The sequence below is a fragment of the Tympanuchus pallidicinctus genome, unplaced genomic scaffold (assembly GCF_026119805.1).
Source record: "Tympanuchus pallidicinctus isolate F22 unplaced genomic scaffold, pur_lepc_1.0 scaffold5, whole genome shotgun sequence".
In the NCBI taxonomy this organism is placed as follows: Eukaryota; Metazoa; Chordata; class Aves; order Galliformes; family Phasianidae; genus Tympanuchus; species Tympanuchus pallidicinctus.
The window spans coordinates 34279515-34299472 of NW_026294769.1; the positions used below are offsets into that span (position 1 = coordinate 34279515).

Consider the following 19958-nt stretch of genomic DNA (forward strand, 5'->3'; position numbering starts at 1 on the left):
TGTATTTCAGAAGTTTCTTCCATTCTTCCTTAAGGTCATGGTTAGGTTGATAATGCTTTTCTGGATCAATATGCTGACTTGCTGGCATGCATAAGCAAGGCTGACCTTTTGCTAGCACAGCATATGTCACATGTATATGCATGTTAAACATTTATGCTATGTTTTGGCTATATAAAAGAAGCTTATTGTATCTGGCCAAAGAAGCCAGAATACTTTTTCAAATTACTTGTACTATTAAAGACCTATCAGTTACATCTGCAGCTACTAACAATCTTGTATCTCTTATTACCAGATATTCCTGTCATTTTTGCCAGTGCAGATGAGGATGACCTGTTGGATCATTGTCTCACTTACTACAGATTAGAAAGGATATGGTAAGGTGAATAAATACATTGAGTATTCACAGACAAAACAAGTTCTAGCAAGTATTATTGATAGGAGACAATAAACAAAAATAAAACTTATTACTTACTTGTTTTTTTACACTGCAAGAAAAACATATTTTCCTTCTTTCCCACTGCCACTGAGAAGTGTGGATGGATGTAATGTTTAAAATATTTAATTACAGCTAAGACAATGAGCATTATTAGGTTCAGTGACTTGTATAACTGTGGGACACCTGTAGGGAATCTGCTTTAGCAGGAAAGTTGGAATCAACGATATCTAGAGGTCCCTTCTAAGCCCTACAGTTGTCTGCTTTTAAGTCATGCATGTGCTATTTCTTTACACTGAAATAACTCAGATTCATGTGCAGCCTTTGCTGCGTATTCTAATTTGGGTTTTTGTGTTATGCACAGTCAACAAATGTACAGTTGGAAAAGTAGAATGGCTAGGATAGTACTTCATAGGTGAAAATATTATTATGGTGGAAAAGAGACAATCAAAAATGAAATGCTCACCCATATCCGAGGATCTAGGCTCACAGTGGAAAACTCCAAAAAGGAGGGATCTCTAGAAAGACATCCTTCCCTGGTGGCAGTCAGCCCTTAAATGGGGTCTAGCCTTGCTCCACCCCCCCTGTAAGTCACACAGGTGAATCACCTGGTCTAGTAAAATAGCACTAGTACTAGACACAGGTCTAGTAAAAATCACCTGTGCTCCCACAGCTGACCCAGTCCTTGCCTCAGGTGATCAATCAGTGCTTCAGGCCATGAGTCAAAACAGTTCCCATACATGTTATTATTTGAGAATTGCTTATACATGCAGCCTCATATAGGAGTCTTTCGTAGATTTATTTGGGTTTTTTTTGGGTGTATGTTTTATTTGTAGTTGTTTTATTTGTTTTGTTTTTTTAGGCTAAGATAACTTCACATAGGTGGCTTAATTCCGAACGTCTACAAAAGCTGAAAGGTCTTACTGTGATCCTCTTTGTACAGTTGAAGCCCACTGAGTGTGCAGAATCAGATCTCAACAGGTATATGGGTTATTTGTTATTAATTTATTATTGGGATGATAAACAAATGGGTGATAAAGGAATAAGCAAATAGTTTGAATGACAAACAGATTTTATTTCCGATAAAACAAAAGCAGAATTTGCAAGTCCAATCTCTTTGATAGTCAAAGTGAATATATTAACCATAAAATATACATAGACTAACAATACTTGGGATGTGGGCAGATACAAATTCATAGCTGGGATTAGCATAATCCCTGCATTTATGTTCAACATTCATAAATATTGTGTATACACATAATATATGTGTATATTATATACACATAAATAATATGTGTATATATTTATATATATTTTCATGTGGAAAAGCACCAAGAAAATGGTGTTTGAGTGGAGGGCAGAGGTTATGAACCATCTTCGTAATTTGAATTTATAACTCATGCACAGAATGGAAACAGAACCATATATGATAGCACTTTATTGATTCATTAATATTTATTTATATACACAGTAATATACCATGCATCAACAAATTGGACTCTTTAATAAATAGTATTAACATTGCTCGTTTTTGCATAATCAGTTAATTAATGTTTCTGCATTTGACATTCTCATTTATTTCATTTATTTCATGTTGCATAATGACTTATCTTGTTCTGTGCTGCAGTGTTTACTCCTAAGGAGTAGAAAGTTAAACAGTAAACTTTGTTAAACAGTATTTTGTTGCCCAGTAACTCAAGTAATCAAAGTGAAATATATTAACAATTAATTAGTATCTTAATATTCAATTAAATACCCCTTTTTTTCTTTTGGGGGCATAAACATTACTGCAGAAGTTATTACTGTAGAAGTTCCAGACAGATAATTCTTAAAGTATGTGCATGTGAATCCTGTAAATAGCACATAAGGAGCACTGAATAACAGCAGAAGCATGTGATTTGTAGGTAAATATGGACAATAAAATTTAGCCTTTTGCAATTAATGGGGTGTTGACAATCTGCTCAGACTTTTTTTTCTTAAGCATTGTTCTAGTTTTATATAAAACTTTTTAGCATCCTCTCCCATTTGATTGTAGCTCCATTCCAGGAGCATGCTGCTCTAATGAATATCCATAATGACAAAGTAGCGCTGAAGGCAGGTGACAAAGCACTAAACAAATTGGAACAAAAAAATCATAGGCTCCCAGAATGGCCCAGGTTGGAAGGGACCTCAAGGATCATGAATCTCCAACCCCCCTGCCACAGGCAGGGCCATCAAGCTCCACACTGAATACTAGACCAGGCTGCCCAGGTCTAATAAAATACAAAAAAAAAGCAGTATCAGGCATGGTGGCTGCTGTCAAGAGTAGTATTACTGACCTCATAAGAAAGCACCTGACTTTCCATTTACGGTGTATGCAAGACAGGGCTCAGAGTTAATGAGGTTTGTAAGTGAAATCCATCTTTAAAAAAAACAACAAAAAATGAAGTAATATTCACTTGGTATTTTTTCTATTTATTTGTGGGAACATCTGAGTAATTAAACAAATTTCTGTCCTAGAAGCAAAGTGAAGAAATAGATTGATCCAAATGATTGCACTTCTGGTTTCCTGCACACCTAAAACAAAAAACAAACAAACAACAACAAAAAAAAAAAATTGAGAACTTTTTGTACATAGGAATAAAGTTAGCATTGGTGAAGAGTTCCTCTTAGTTCTATCAATGGCTGCAAGTATTCCTTGTAGGTAGTACACCTGGCAAAAGCAACACAGTTTTCTCTTTCCTCTTCTGCTTCTGTGTATCTGATGGCTCCAGCAGAACTTTATGTAGCTGCCCACTGTACACTGAGTAGGAGGTGCACTCTTCTTGCATCAGCAGCAGTGAGGAAAGCTACCAAAATAATAGTTGTACAAAGCAGCTACTGTACAAAAAGTAGTTATACAAAGTTGTACAACAGCTGTGCAAAAATGATCTAAAATGTTTTTCAGTGACAGTTGCCCCCAGAAAACTGCAAAATTTGATGAGCAGTTCTACAAGTTGTCACCTTTGAGATTTCATTTCACAAGCACATTTCATTATGAGGAATAAAAAACTGGCAAGACCATTGATTTCATCTAAAATTTGATTTAAAATGCTTTGCTTCAAATAAATGTGTTTCATGATGTTCAACTGCCTGATTTCTTTTTACATGTTGTCGATGTCAATGGCAAAAACTGCCTAAGATTTACCATGCTGGTTCCGTCGCTCTATATTGCTCCATGGCATACTAGTTGTCAACTCCAAGGTCACAGCTTTATTAAAGGATCAAGATTTACAACAATGTTAGCTCCAGCATGAATGCCTTCACACACATCTTCCCCTACTTTACTTCTCTGAGGTCACCAGCCCAACTTCTATCCCTGCCAAAGCTACTAATCCATAAATACTGCAGTCTCCTGAAAAAGTTCAAATGGACCTATCATCATCTTTGAGTAATAAATCTTTACTTTTGTTCAACACCTGCCATCAGAGAGTGCAAGCCTCTTTACTTGCAGTAATTAATTTACCTTCACCACGGCCTTATTTGGTGATTAAAAACTGTTCCCCTTTTAGAGACTGAGGAACTGAGGCACGATGACATGCTTGACTGCAGTCCAATAGGAAGACTGAGAAGACTTGGGAGCCTGTGTCTACACATAAGTCTAGAATGCTGAAGCTGAAAGCTGTGCTATATCCCTCCCAGTCCTGTAGTGTCTAAACTGAGGCCTCTGTAACTCTCCTCTTAGTATAGTTTCATGGCATTGATGTGGCAAACCTGAAGTTGGCTATATGGGAGTGTATAGTCCTAACTGATGCATGTAAACATAAAAAAGTGTTCTGCAGACACTTTACCACTCAAGGTTTGGTTGGGTATATTCTGGCTGTGCTTGTAGATTTGAAGGAGTTACTGCTTCCAACCACAGTTCATCACCTTTTATGCCTTCTCAGATCCACAGGCCTGGCTTCCTACTTCATTTCAGACAAGACCAGTTAATTACTTCAAGCAGCAGTTCTTTGCCAGCTGAGGAAAAGCTCAGCTAACTCATAGCAGCCTCCAACAGATGAGTACACGACAGCAGTTACCTCAGGTGCCAGAAGAGTCCCAGGTACAAAAATATACCTCACCTCAGTGACTAAGCTTCCCAGCTCTGTCCTCTCCTGTGAGTCCTATGCACAAGGAGTCCTGCTGTTGGCACTGGACTTTCTCCCGAACTGAAACACGTGCAGTAAATATCCCAGCCCAGATGACTTTGCTCTTAAATTGCTTATAAGAGTGGATGAACTTCACAACTCCTAGTATATAAAGGCCTTCAAATCTTGCTGTGGTATGATTGGTATGATCTAAAAAGGAAGTATTTGGGACAGTTTTTAGCTTTATCTGGGTCTTAGCTTTTGTTTGGAAGGACAGCAGCATTTTTACTTAGTCATAACTGAGATCCTGAATAAGAAAACAGAGCCAGCATCCTTCACAGGATCACAGAATAGTTCATCCTCTACCCTCATCTAAAGTGAGACCTGAGCTTTAGCTTCACTTCCTTTTCTCTCTCTCCTCTCCAAAGTGTGGGATCAAATAATGGGGGCATTGCCTTGCTGCTGATCCCTAGCAGATACTGATACAGATACAGCAGCCCTGAGGAATGGCTGAAGCCTAGTTTTGAAATCCTGGTGGCTGAAGGAGTAAGTGAACCACAGGGTTTAATGTTTTGTATTTTCTCTTCCCTGAAAACATAATTTCAGGCTACAGAGAGTTTCCTACCTAGCAATCTCCTCTAGACATCTGCTTGTGGTATAGACAGTTGCATTCCCAAAGAGGAAAGAAATCTGAAAGTGAAGGAACCATTTATCTTCAGCCTATGGCACACATCTTTGATATGAGATGAAAGACCAGGCCCGAGCTGAATCTTAGTTTTATTATGAACCAATATAATTTCCACAAATTAATATACTTTGAAACAAACACAGTCTCTATGAGTTGGTTTCCTTTAAAAGTATTGCCAGCATTTTCTTTGTTGTTCATCTGCCAAGAGTTACATTTGAGGCAATCAGTGCTAGATGGGCTAAGCAAGTCCAAATTCTTCTCTACCTAGAGAGATTTGTTGGCATAACTACATTAACGTAGTGGTCTTCTTACAATTCCTTATTCTGGAAGAAAAGTGCACAGTAATGCTGCTGGATTAGTTTAAAATTTTTTGTCAGTCTCATTCAGTAAGTGGAAATTTTAAACAAAGTATTATTAATAGCACTAAAACTATACACATAAATGCTGCTGTCATTAGTCAGTCTGCATAAATCAATCAGTCTATAAAACAGGGAAATTTTTGTTGATGCATTTTTTTTTCTTCTTACTGTAAGAAATTAATTCTTTGAAACAACACAGTAAAAAAACTTACCTGACATAAGTGAATATGTGGGTATGCATGTATGGAAAGTGCTCCATACACAGAACAATGTAACAGAAAATAAATCACTCATCCTGATCGTCTTTTTCGCTCAGTACTAAAGTGCTGTTTCCTTTCTCATCCCAGGTAACATCCAAATGACCACAGTGAGACGTCAGATATATTCCTGAGTTGCCTGTGCAAAGCTTCCCATAAGCCATCCTCTGAACGTTGCTCTGCAGCTGATGTTGTTGGCACAGCCACATCTGTACTACGCAGTGTGTTCACCAGTAATGTCTTACAGCAGAACGACATGCACACATGTTTTGTTTTGTGTAGGCTTATACTTTCATTTGGCTGAGATGCCACAGAGTCAGCTTTCTCAGTATGCTATGCTGGAGCAGCTGCCTAATGTACACCATAGAATAATCTGAGTTGGAAAGGACCCTAAAGATCACCAAGTCCAACTCCCCTGCAATGGACAGGTACACCAACAGCTAGAACAGCTTGCTCAGCGCTCTGTCCAGCCTGACTTTGAATGTCTCCAGGGATGGGGCATCCACCTGTCTGGGCAACTTGTACCAGTTTTTCACTATTCTTATTGTAAAACACCTTTCCCTTATAACCAGTCTAAATGTCCTGTTTTAGTTTGAAACCTTATCACAACAGACTTTGCTAACAAGTCTGTTCCCTTCCTTTTTATAGTCCCCTTTAGAAGGCTATGAGGTCTACCTGGAGCCTTCTCCAGGTTGAACAGCCCCAGCTCTCTCAACCTGTCCTCACAGGAGAGGTGTTCCACCCCCTGGATCGTGTGTGCGGCCCTCCTCCTCCAGCAGGTTTATGTTCCTTCTGTACTGTATACCCAATTTAAGTTTCCCAACATGAAGTCCTAAATTTATTAGTGCTAGAAAGGGTAGCAGAAAACATTCACCTAGTTAATAATCAAAGCTTCTGAATGTTATAACGTATCTTAAGTGTGTTTAATGCTTTGTGAATACCCCCATGTTTGAACCACTACTTTATCATAAAGAAGAGTGCAGAAACGTCGTCACCATTCATGCAGAAGGCGCTTGCAAACACTTTCCTCTGACTTCATACTGTCAGCAAAAGTCAGACTGTCTGCCTGCTACTGCTACTCGAATGAAAGGTGCCAATGGCTCAGCTGGGTTGGCCATGGACTTGTAATCTCCGAGAGCCTGTACTACATCCACTTGCTAACCTGTAGCACTCCCCCTAGCCACTGTGGGGACCAGTATTTCGTGGCGTTTCTCCACATCTGCATTTGCAGCATACTCGACATGGGCACTATGACGGGGGACAGGGACATACAGTAGGGCAGGATCGCCAGCAGCACCCGCAGGGCCCCAAGCGGACATCTGGACGTCAAGACCTTTCCCAGATACGGATTCTCTTAACTCTAGAAACTTTGGGAGCCGAGAAGCTTTAACAGCAGAGCAGGATTAGGTGCGGGCGCAGCGCGCTGCCACAGGACCAGGCTCACAGCCGAGCTCTCCCACACGCCGCCACAGAGGTCGCGGCCTCCGACCAGAGGCGCCCACTCGCGGCCGGGCTCGGCGGGACGAAGCTCCCCTTGGTCGGCCGGCGCCAATCGGGGCGGAGCCGCATCTCGGGGCCCGAAACCCAACGCCGTACCGCCACCGGAAGAAGGGAAAGGGAAGATACACTCGGCCCGCCGCGTCCCTCCGGCGCGGGCACGCCCACGGGACAAGGGAGAGAGAAAGGGGGCGGTGGCGCCGGGCAGGGCGGGGCGAGGCCGCCCCGCGGAATCGTAATAGTCCCGCCGGGCCGGGAGGCGATCGCCATGGAAACACCGGCCCGCCCCGGGCCCCCCCCTGGCCCCCGGGTGACGGCGGCGGCGGGGCCTGGGCGCTGTTCGGCGGCGGTCCGCAGCGGCGGTTGAATCCGCCGATCTCCGTCGGCGGGCTGGGGCAGGTAACAGCAGGGCCGGACGGCGGGAGGGAACGGACGGCGGCGGCGGCGCTCCCCGGGCCGGCGCCAGAGGGGCGGGGCGGGCGGCGCGCAGGCCCAGGCCCCTTCCCCTCTCGTCCCGTCCCCTCCCCTCCCCCTACCGTCGCCGCACCCGGCGCCCACCTGGCGCCAGGTGTCCCCGCCATCTTCCTGCAGTCCTCCGGCCCGGCCCCGCGGGAGCGGAGCAGAGCTGGCCGGGTAGGACTGGCGTCTCATCCCCGCTCCGCACAGACAGACCCCGACGTGTTGCCATGGCTGAGGAAGCCGCCGCCGCGCGCTTCAGCGAGGACGACTTTTACTGTCCCATCTGCCAGGATGTGTTCAAAACGCCCGTGAGGACTATGAACTGCCAGCACGTGTGGGTATCCCTCCTCCCGACCCCCTCCTTCCTACCGAAGCGCTCGCCTCACCTTCTCCGCCTTCCTGCCTTTATTTATTTCTCTGCCTTCTCCCCCGGTCGGTTTAGCAGGTGCGGGGCCGGGGATGGGACGCAGCGCAGCCTCCGCCGGCCGGCCCGGCTCTTTCCTCGCCTGTTCCTTTTGTAGCGAGCGGGGCCGTCCGTGAGCAGAGGCACGCCCCGGAACGAGCCCCCCGCGTCTCTCCAGCGTCGGGCTGTGCTGCAGTTGGAAGCAACTTCCAAACATGACTGAAATTGCATTTTTAGCTTTATTTGTAGCTTCCTACTCGTTTTCAAAGCGATCGTAGCGGAGTTGTCTCCTGCAGTTCCTGCGTTCGTAGTGGAAAGCTGTGCGTGCTTTTAGGAACGTGTAATCGCCAAGTGCTGGCTGGTAGAAATGCAAAATAGCTTGGGTGATTGATACATTGCTTCGAGGAAAAGAGGCCAGAGCAGATCCGGGAAAGCTACTGAAGTGAAGTCTTCGGGAAAACGGCAGGAATGCAGCTTTGCAGTATTTTTGGCTCCACTGAAGGACAATAAACAGAAGTTACTCTGATAAGATTTCCAGCACCACGTGTCTACTGCACCATTTAATATCTGATTAATGATCAATCTAGTGTCCGGCTCAGGAATAGTAGACAGATAATAGTCAGTTTTTACCAATAATTCCCCTAATTTCCATATACTTCTTTTTAAGCTGTTATTTCATTTTCCTGATGTTTATCTTATAAAGATTTTCCGTTTAGTTGGGGATTAAACCTCCTTTTGAGGTGGTAATCACTCATCCCTTTTCAGGGACAAAGTATCGAATTTTCTTCACTTTACTAATCTGCTTGGTAACTTTTTAATTCAGATTTTGCAGGAAGTGCTTCTTGACAGCTATGCGGGAAAGTGGAACTCATTGTCCTCTCTGCCGGGGGAGTGTGACTAAAAAAGAAAGATCATATCCCAAAAGGGCTCTAGATGTCGAAAACAGTATGAAGAAAGCTTCCGGGGGCTGTAGATGCTGTGAGAAGCAGGTAGAGTAAAACTTTACAGAAATGGAATAATAATTTTCTTAGTTTTAACCAGATGCTTCTGCTGTGTGCCATTCATGTATTGGGGCTAACATAGCCGATAGTGTTTTTCTTTGTATGGCTTATGCATGTAGCAGGTGCACAGTGCCTGCCATCAGTTATCAGTTGGGTGTGCTTGATGTAGAAGAGGACCTTGAATTCTCTACATGACTGAGTGGAGTGCCAGTTTTCCCCACAACAATGAGAAAACTGCATACAGCTATAAAACTGTTACGAGTGAGTTAGCTTACTGAAAATGAAAGCTGAAGATATAGGGAAAACCTCAGAAACTTTCACTGTGGAAGTAAAAGCAATCACAGCCACTCTTATTATTTTATTTATATGAATTTATTAAAATTTAATTTTAGGATGACAAACAAGAGTTGGTTGCTCTATGTATATCTACGTTCACATGAAGTTTCTCCCTGCCCTGTATTAAATCAGACCGTTTACTATGCCTTTGTAAAGCAGATATTATTTTCAGAACATTGAGTGAAATTCTGACTCCACTGAGCTCTAGAGTAATCTATCTTCTAATATGAATGGATCCCAGATTTTAGCCACATATTTTATTTACCAGTCCAGGTAGCCTTCCTGTCAGCTTGGAATCACTTAGAGCGTTGGTCTGACGGTTTGGGAAGAGGAGCTTCTTGCCTTGTTCCTAAGGATACATTGTTATGTAAAAGCTGGGAGAAAGAAACACTAACAAGTTGATAAATCACAAGGGAGAACCAAGCAGATTCCTGGATGAACTCTAGGCCCAGACTCATGCTGTTGTTTTATTTAGCTTCTGTATCTGTAGCACTTCTGACAGTGCTACTGAACCTGAAGTTCTGATATGGGCCTTGTCCAGAACATTCAAATTCTGACAAAATGCAGGCAACTCATCACCGTCTTACCTTGCATGTATGTTAGATAGGCATCCTTAAGCTGGTGTTCATTCCCCTCTTTTTTTTTTTTCCTTTTTTCCTCAAATAGAAAAATTATATATTATCAGAACACAATATAAAACAATTTTGCTCTGCACAAAATAGGAGTGGACTAGAGAAGGATGAAGGAGCAGTTGTGCATTATCCCATCCTCATGGCCCGTCTCTGTGGTAGCTCCTCAGTGATTGATCTTCAGTGTGAGAGTTTGAAGGTCCTGCAACTTTGTTTCAATCAAATGGAGTTTACAGTCAGTTTTCACAGCTAAGAACTCTCAAAGTTGTCTGGCTGTTAAGGGTGTGGGGGGTGGGAATGCTCCCCAGTCTCATAGGGTGACAGAGAAGATCTTATCTTTGGGAAGAAGGCATTCATCCTGAGAGGAGAGACAAAAGTTAGTTTTTCTGTTGCGTGGGACGCCTAAATAATCCCTGCACACGTTACTTTCTGTTTGCAGAATTATTTTCCTTCTATCCTTGGATTATTTAGTATAATTTCAGTAATTTGGCATTTCATTTACAGGTTAGGTTTTCGTGGATGAGACAGCATTATAAAACGTGTAAGAAGTATCAGGATGAATACGGTGTTCCTTCTGTTATTCCAAAATTACAGATTACCCAGGATTCAACAGGGAACAGGTAATCATGGTGATTTCTGTGTAACAATGCATTGCTTTCTCCTAGCAGAAATTGTTTTATTTGTTTGTTTTTGGTGGTGGTGGTTTGTTTGTTTGTTTTTCCAGGACATGTTTTCTTCTATAATAATTATTGTCTGTGTTCTTAGGCTTAAAAAAATGACAGTTTTTCCAGATATTTTTCTTTATTCAGCACACAGAAGAAAACCTTTCTACATGATGGTTTGGAATGTCTTCTAAGGGTCTCTTCTAGAAATGGTATAATATTTCCAGCTTACTTGCTTTGCTTTGACAGCACTTGAGCAGCTTGCTTTGTAGCAGATCTCATAATATCTTGCCCCAAGGAAGTTCCCTTCTCCTTTTGTTCCGCTCTCTCCTTTCCCAGCTCTGTTTTAGTGGTTATCCTGTTTCAAAACATTATTGTGTAAGCTTCTGTTTTCAGATTGACTTTGCTTAAAGCTGATCGTTTATGAAAAGTATAGGGAACCTTCAGCATATTACACACCATAATTCAGATACCATTTACCAATTTGCTTTCAGACAGTAAAGCTGAAGAACTTTCTTCCTCATACCTTCTTACTGATGTGTTTTGGCTTGGGTGTGGGGTTATTATTTTTGTTTGTGTGCTTTTGGTTTATTTTTCAAGACCTTTTTTATATACTGTTTTCATTGACCTTTTATTACATATAGATTGTGCTTTATGCACTGTGTTGACAGTCTGTTTTTAGCAGGCTGAACTTCTATGCAGTTTTCAGCCCATCAGTATATTGCAGAAGTTCATTCAAACTGCTACTAGAACTAGTTGCAGCAGTGTTTAACTGAAACATCTGAATATTTTTATGTGATTAATTAGTGACTACACCATAGCAGAATATTAGTTATATGTTTTGTCTTGAAATTCGTATTTTCTGGTATTAATGAATTTTAAGAACTTTTGATAGCGAAGTACAATAACACCAGTTTTCTTTTTTTTTTCTCTCTCTTTTTTTTTCTCCTTCAAATAAAGTAGCAGGAATGATGCAGTATCAGCTAATGGAGAGATGGCTACTAATCAAATGCGCCAAGGAAATACAAGGTAAGCTGCTTATTTTCCTATAGTTATTATTAAACTAACTATAGTGTAAGCTTATGCTATCTAAAGCAAGCAAAACTGCAACAAATTATGTTTTAAAAAAGTATTTAGTTTCTTCTTTGTTTGCATCCATACATCAGGATTTTTCACTACTTTCTTGAAAGATTTGAACGCAGAAGTATTACCAGCAAATAAGAACAAGATGCAGCTGCAATTGGATAAAAAATATTTTGTGAATTCCACGTCTCAGTAGGATGCATTTAGACATACAGATAATAAATTTGCTTTAACATTGCTATTTAGAAGTAGTGATGATAGATGCTCTGTTAGGTCTGCTATTAAATCAATAAAAGTGGTCTTTTTTGTTGTTATCAAAATATGGGAAAGTAATGACAAGCTGACAGATGAATTAGGCTTTCTGTAATACTACTTCCAAAACTTTTGTCTTTTTTTTTTTTTTTTTTTTCCTCCTTTGTTTAACACTGTGTATTTCTGCTTACAGTGGACATCCAACTTTCAAATGCCCCTTGTGTCAGGAAGCCAATTTTACCAGACAACGCTTGCTGGATCACTGTAATAACAGGCATCTTTATCAGATAGTTCCTGTAGTAAGTGGTTAATATTTTTTTTTAATAAGTTTTTACTTGTATATAATTCTTTCTATTTTCATTCTGATTATATGAGGGATTTTAAGTGTGCAGCATCTATTCTATATCTTAAAGACCACTGTGATCTGAGAAAGTCATAATACTTAAAGCACTGCATATAAATAGAGGAATGGCTTTCATTTGAAAATGCTTCTTGTCCAGCACCTGATGGGTTTTAGGGCATTTCTCACACAGCTGCCTCATTTAGCTCAATTTGAAACAAACTCAGCTTTTATGCTTGACATGCACTCCTCTTCTTCGTTTAGTAACTGAGTTATGTTTTTATAGGATTCCATTTGTAACATAACTGTTGTTTTATTTGAAACCTACAGTTAGAAAGTAACCTTAAGGTAATCAATAGAAGAAGACGAGAAAAATCTATTTGGTTTTCTATTCTTTTCATCTGTAGAGGATGAGTTTTCTTTATGCTAGCTTGATCATCTCAGGTGCATGAAAATCCTTGTAAACAGTGTCAGATGTAGCAATTACTTCCTTTTCCAAATTTTATACAACAGGAATTAATAGAGTGGCAGACAGAAGTGTGATAGTCCTCCATTCCTTAGACAAGCACTAACAAACTTGGAAAGCTGTAATGTAATCTTGAATATTACTCCCCTGAGATAAAGAATATCTAAAGCTATATTTCTGTGTAACTGTAGTAAGATGTAGTTCTACTTTAGACTGGTTATTCCTGTAGAACGTGTTTTTAATGCATTCTGTATTATTACCAGTAGCTTTTTAAAAATTTCTTTGTTGTGTTTTTTTTTCTTCCCCCCAAATTCAGATCTGTCCTATTTGTGTATCTCTCCCTTGGGCAGATTCTAGCCAGGTTACCAGAAATCTTGTTAGCCATCTAAATCTAAGACACCAGTTTGACTATGGAGAATTTGTGGTAAGCATTTCCTTCTTTGTTAAGCAGGGGAGTAAATGGTAATTTTTTTATTAGAAATACAAATGCTAAAAAAAGAAAATTGGTTATGCACTTTGTTTCTGCTCTGGACAGAAGCTGGAAGTAGTGTTCTTAACTTCCTGCTATCAACATGAAACGTTGCCAGGAGTAGATGTTGCCAGCAGTTAAATAAGCACAACTCCAAGCTGTTAACTTAAGCATTCTCAAGCTGAACTTTTCTTTTTTTTCCTGTAACAGTTCATTTTCCTCAGGAGAAGGAATAACATAATGGGTGATACTCTGTTTTATTTGACATTTTTTTTTTACCTAATGTGGCACCAGAGTTTAAACCATAGTTCTCAGGACTCAAAGTTCAGCTTGAAGAGCTGGTATGCTGCTACAGCCTCTCTTCCAATGTGTTGTGAAAGGGGCTGCAACGTAAAAAAGAGGTGTAGAGTTGGTATTCTTTTGGGCTTATTTTGATTAAATGGGCATTGAATGTATTAAAAGCTGCATACCCATATGAAGTCACTGGGTGGATCGTAACTGAAGCCAACCAATTGAGTCCTACATATGAGCTTAGAGATTTTGGAGAGTTCACTCTGTAGTTTCAAAAGTGTTAACAAAGTTCAGGATATGCTGTGTTAGCCTTGTATAGAAGGAACGTAGTATTTGAGACATAGGCAGCCTCACAGGTTAAGGAAGGCAAAGATTCAGTATGTACTTTGTGGTGAGTCATCTGTGATGAAGGCATGGAAGAGATTGACACAGGGAATTGAGATGTTGAGCTTGAGTGCATCTTGAGTGCTTGAGGATGCAGACCTACTGATTGGAATAATGATTTGGGAAACCTGCCAGAGTTGTACCAAAGAGATGTATTACTCTGTAATTCACTTACAGTGATATAGTAACATCTTAGAATACATCTCTTCAAAAGAAGCAGGATTAACCACACATCTTTTGTGATACATGTGATACAATCTATGATTACTGTAGTCTGGGGATAAGGTTTTATGTCTATTAATGGAAAAGGTTATGGCTAGTTGGGAGCCCAGGTAGAAGAGTTGTGGGATGCAGTCAGCTTTCCTGAGCTGACTGTTCTGCAATGTAACTCAGCCAGGAAGAGTAGGTGGGCCCTTCTGCTCAATGAGCTTATCTTGCTCATCTGAGTTCTCTGTCTCCTGGTTCTTGGTTAAAAAAAGGATACTGTGCAACATAAACAAAGTAAATACTTAGAGAAATAAAGAGCCTGAAGTGGGGAAAATGAGTTATTGAACTAGAGATTGTGGTACTTGATTATTTGACTATTTTAATGACATTTTCATTTTGTTTAGAATTATCAGCTTGATGAAGAAGCCCAGTACCGAAATGCAGTTCAAGAATCCTGTCATGTGAACTTTTAAAGAATGGATTTCTGTCTTACTGGTTGTCCTAGAGGAAAAATTACATGATTTCTGTTGATAATCTGAAACCTGCATTAATAACAAATGGCTTAATTTTTTCCATGTTGATAAGAACTTTTTATATATCACAGAATCACAGAATCACCCGGGTTGGAAGGGACCTCAAGGATCATGTAGTTCCAACCCCCCTGCCTGGCAGGGCCACCAAACATACACATTCAGATCAGGTTGCCCAGGACCCCGTCCAACCTGGCCTTGAACACGTCCAAGGACGGGGCATCCACAACCTCCCTGGGCAGCCCGTTCCAGGGCCTAACCACTCTCCTTGTAAAGAACTTCCCCCTAACAGCCAACCTAAATCTTCCCTCCTTCAACTTGGATCCATATATAACCATATATAACCATTATATATGGTTTTACTGAAACTCAAACTTGATATTTTTAATGAGATCAGGCTCTTGGAATCAGAGACCTTCCTGGAACAACTTTGTCTTCATTGTTTCTAACTTCTACTACTCTGTTAATCACACAGTTTCTTTTACTAATGCTGGATATTCTGATTGACCAATAACAACTTTGAAAACAGCGTTTTTAGAGATGCAAAGATGCTCTGTTGCACTGTTGAATTTAAGTTCATCTTTTGTCTCTAAGATAGCTGCAGGTTAACAATTTGTGTTGTCCTCCTGCCTGAGGACAAAGTTTTATTTGATGTTGTGATTTGTTCCTTGCCATTACTATGTAAATGAAAACAGTGCCAGTGTAAGAAATTAAAATACTTGTTTTGTATAGATTAGCAATGCAGAGGTTTCTTTCACTAAGAAAGAATGGTGCCATTGCCTGGGAATGATTGCATCTATTTTCTTCCCCTTTTTGAGCATAACTGAAGTAGGACACTTGATTAGACAACTGAATGGAGAGTTTTCTCCATCCTCCTAACTATCAGTGAAGGTAGCCCCCCTGCTATACTTTCTGAGCAATTCATGACGGCATGCAAGAGGTGTACTTTCTTGGTATGTGAGTGTGTGACTAGCTAGTTTTTTGTTTCGTTGGAGGTTTTTAAAAACTTCAGTAGTTTTAGGAATTTAAGTCACCGTCTGTGCTGTCTCTCACAGCAGACTGTGTAAGTAGAGCATTTATTGGCTTTGGACAAATTGGTGCTCAGAAATGAACTTGTTTATTTTGGTAAAGCTGTTTAATATGTGGACATCTGCTGCATTCAAAGGCTTGAAAAAACACTTGAGGAGAATCTTGCTGTAAATTAATTACCAACATTCTGTTATTCTTGATATCCATGTTCTCAGCAAGACTGCCATTAAAATTGGTGGGGGAAAAAAAAAAAAAAAGAGAAAACCACCAATTTTGAATTTAAATAGGAAATGCATTTTTAAAAGAAATTCCAGATCTTTAATATTAACAGGAGGAAGGGGAAATAAAAAAAAAATAAGTCATCTGCACAGATGTCATTTTTGGGGATTTAGACAGAGACATTTCTGAATGTATACCTTTGAGGACTGAACCTTCATGCTACGTGACTATGACCCAACGTCAAACTGTTCTTAATGCGTACTGTATGTGTGGTGAAGTACACACCTGGTCTTTTTTTTTGTTTTTACTTATGCCTAGTTGGTGATTTATATGTAACGATAACCATTATGCAGAAGTACAACCTCCAAATCCTGTCTGAGTGTTCTCACTCAGTCTGTTTTTGTGCTCTTTTGACCACATACCGCTTTGGAGCACTTCACTGAAAGCAGTGAGAAAAGTTTATTTTGATTTTTCTTTCTTTTTTTTTTTTCTTTCCCTTTGTTCCTCTGCAAAGCCAACTATAAAACAGGGCAAAGGAATTTCAATGTAGCCTGATACTGAAGATTGAATTTTTTACAAGAAAATGATCACGGTGTGTATTTTTTATTGCTGTGTAGATTTGCAAATTAATTTAATTAGTTATGTGAAAGTTTGGTTAACTTCTTTAGATTCAGTAAGTTATTTATATAATCTGGCAATAACTGCCTATAGCCAATACAGATTCAGAACACCTCTGGAACACTGGAACTGGTTATTTCTGTTACTTGAGCGTACTTGGAAAATTGCAAACGGAATTACATCTACTTTAAAAGTCTGGGGAGCGAGTTCTTCTATAGCAATAATTAGTTGCCACTTGATACATGGTTGCTGAAGTAGCATTTTGTTTGCATTTAAACAAAGAGGCTTGAATGCATATGTTAAAGCAACAAATGTGTGTCAATGCAATATTAAAAAAAAAAAAAGAAACTTGCACGGTGTTTATTCTCTTTATTTGCATATGGTGATATCTGTATTGGTAGGCACTGCCTTGCTTTTGATATTTTAAACTTATAATATGAAGAGAGTGCATCCAGCACATTCACTAGGTAAGCATTTCTTGAAAATGAAACAGTCTGTTTAAATACACTGCTTCTGGTCATGATCTTTCTTACTGAAACTCAAACATGCATAAAACGTTGTGTATTTGTAATGAGCCATGCTTGTACTCGAAACATAAAACCTCTACTAAGACATTGCTGTTAAATAATATGTTCATGTTGCATTGTGCATAGCTGAAATATGCTACATTATGTTTTAAATTTTTCCTTTATTATTTTTTCTTCTATTAAAGTATCTTATTTTCTATTTGTTTCTTTGTTGCATAATAAAGATGATCAGTCCGTTTGCTGCTATTTCTTTTTCAGATGCTTTTTAAACTCCAGTTCACAGTCATTTATATGCTTTCATAGTTTTAAGTTGTGAAATAGTGTGTATGTTACTGAAACTAATGGTTTGTGGCCTTAGCTCACAATCCTCTCATGTCCTGACAGGCTGCTTTACATCACATCTTAAGATCTTTTCATGAAGCAAAACTAAAAAAGAAATGATAGGTTGGACAAAACTATTCCTAATAACATCTTTTTTCCCTCTCCTGTTAGTGTATTGCTGTCCCATGCAAAGTTAATAGAGATGAACCTCCTAAAAGGAAGAAAGATTTACTTAACGCTTGCTGCCAATAGCAAACCTTGTTATTTAGATAGATTTAGTGAGAAGAACTAAGGTGGGGTTTTGTTTGCTTTTTTTTCTTTGTTTTTTTTTTGTTTTTTTTTTTCCTGTGAAAAGAATTTCTGGTTGCATTATTGGACCAGCATGGTGGTATGCAGGTGTTTGTCCTTCTGCCCCTGTGTTTCTGAGCTGAAAAGCCCTTCCACTGTTTTTTGTTTTTTATATTTCTAAGGTCATACGCAGAATGGTATGGTTATGAAATTTAAGATCTTATTTTGAGTGATAGAAGTTGGCAAGATGTATAAATTTACTTTTTGTTATTAGTTTAGTGTTCTTTCTCCTTGTGAGCTCTAAATAGATTATTGTACCACTTAAACATGGTTACAAGCCCTTTGTTAGAGATTCCATTTAATTTTCTTCTACTGTAACAAAGTGTATCCCATTATTTAGAGAGAATGCACTTAGTGTGTTTATTTCTCCTTGGCTGCATATTCATAATACAATAAGTGAGCTCTGTAGAATTCCTCTGTCCTGCTCCAGTCCTTACACAGGATTTCATTCCCAGGAAGAGAGACATCTCTCTGTCTGGGTCATCTTCTGACAAGTAGTCAGGCCTAGAAGGTATCCACATTGCGAAGCATTTTTGGATTCTTGACGTTATTTTTCAGACCAATGAGACTTGAACATATGAGTTTGTTAGAACTATTATAAATATATGTAACATATTTTTAGGGTATATTTTCAATATTTTTTGTTTTACTGGGCACAAACTGGAACAGTGGAGGCTCCCTCTGGGCACCGGGCAGCACCTCTGTGTTGTAGGGGTGATGGAGCACTGGCACAGATTGCCTAGAGGTTGTTCATGGGATTTTTTCCTGACCCCGTGCTCTGGGTGTCCCTGCTGGAGCAGCGGTTGGGCCTGGTGGACCCAGAGGTGCCCAGAGTGCCCAGAGAAGCACCTTCCAGGTTCTTTTAGAATTGTTGGAACTAGCAATTTAATGACACAAACTCCATAGTTTCTTCTCAGTACAGAATGCGTTGAAGCTAGATCTAGACATCAGGTCTCTTCTGTGTCCTGTTACATACACGATTGAATGTACGTAGAAGACAAAGTTCAGGACCACTACTATAAAAAGGCTTTTGCTGCGTGTTGTAATTGCCACTTTCCAGTGAATTGCCAGCCTGACTTTGCTTTTTTTTTTTTTCTTCATGCATAAAGTTGGTTTGGATTGTTATGGTGCTTAAACTCTATGTCTGCTTTGGGAAGGGCCAGCGTTCTCCCTTTCATTTTCTAGCCTTAACCTCCATTGTTTTGTCTGTGAGACTTATTTTTTCCTCATTATCATATATCTCCGTCTTCATGGTCAGATCAGAGCTAAAATAGAATATAATCACTGCCAAATGCATTCAATAGAAAGCATCTAATCCCACTTTACATCTTGAAATCTTCTCTGTATGTTTAAGATGAATTTTTCAGTTCTGTGGAGCTGCAGGCCATTTTCCAGGGCTTAGTAATACAGTGCTGTTCTTATGCACTTGCTTTAGCCTATGGGAATGCTTAGTCTGAGAAAACTGTTTTCACTATTACTTTATATTCTCTTTCTTTATTTTTGGATTTCTCTCTGTCTCTTTTTTCCCTCTACATATCCTTCCTTGCAGCAACTCTCATAAGATTTCCCTATCTAAGTATTCTTCCCATTGTCCTTTCTGCTTTTTATTCAGCAATTATACAGATAGGATTTTATTTGTTAACTTGTAAGTATTGTCTCCTATTCCATATACTTCAGAAGCTCCTCTGGCTGTACCCTAAGTATCTTGGAGCTGATGTGGACCTCAGGAGTAAATAGAATAACTAAGAAATTTAGCATCAATAACTTTCAGGGTTAGCCTGCTAAGGTCTGTTTCCAGGACTGGGGGAGTTTTTATTTCTTAAGATGTCTTACCAGTCAGATTTCATATTCAGAGTTGTTTTCTATCTCCTTTCACCTCTTCAAACTAAAAGTATTTGTGTGTGTGTGTGTGTTTTTCTTGGGAGGATATCCTTTTGGGTTGTGTATGTTAGGATTTTGCTTAAAAAAGAACACATTTTGTAAAGACCAGCCCATTAGCAGTGACAGGCATGTGTTTTGCAAAAAACCTTGTGCTGAGTGTTCTGTTTCTGCAAGTGTGCAT

At 39.8% G+C, this 19958-nt stretch overlaps 1 protein-coding gene across 4 annotated transcripts; it reads left to right on the forward strand.

Moving 5' to 3' along the window:
* The first annotated feature begins 7598 nt into the window (after positions 1-7598).
* On the forward strand, positions 7599-17048 carry RNF138 (ring finger protein 138). 4 transcript variants are annotated; one of them, XM_052704514.1, is made up of 8 exons: positions 7599-7721; positions 7989-8115; positions 9008-9173; positions 10655-10770; positions 11773-11841; positions 12341-12446; positions 13270-13377; positions 14709-17048. In XM_052704514.1, exons 2-8 carry the CDS (start codon positions 8009-8011, stop codon positions 14775-14777), a joined length of 741 nt encoding a protein of 246 aa, XP_052560474.1. In that variant the 5' UTR covers positions 7599-7721; positions 7989-8008; the 3' UTR covers positions 14778-17048. The 4 variants fall into 4 exon arrangements, with proteins under 4 accessions (XP_052560474.1, XP_052560477.1, XP_052560476.1 ...); XM_052704517.1 differs by lacking the exon at positions 7599-7721 and having other exon boundaries at positions 7857-8115; positions 13304-13377; XM_052704516.1 differs by lacking the exon at positions 7599-7721 and having other exon boundaries at positions 7858-8115; positions 11776-11841.
* Positions 17049-19958: the final 2910 nt, after the last annotated feature.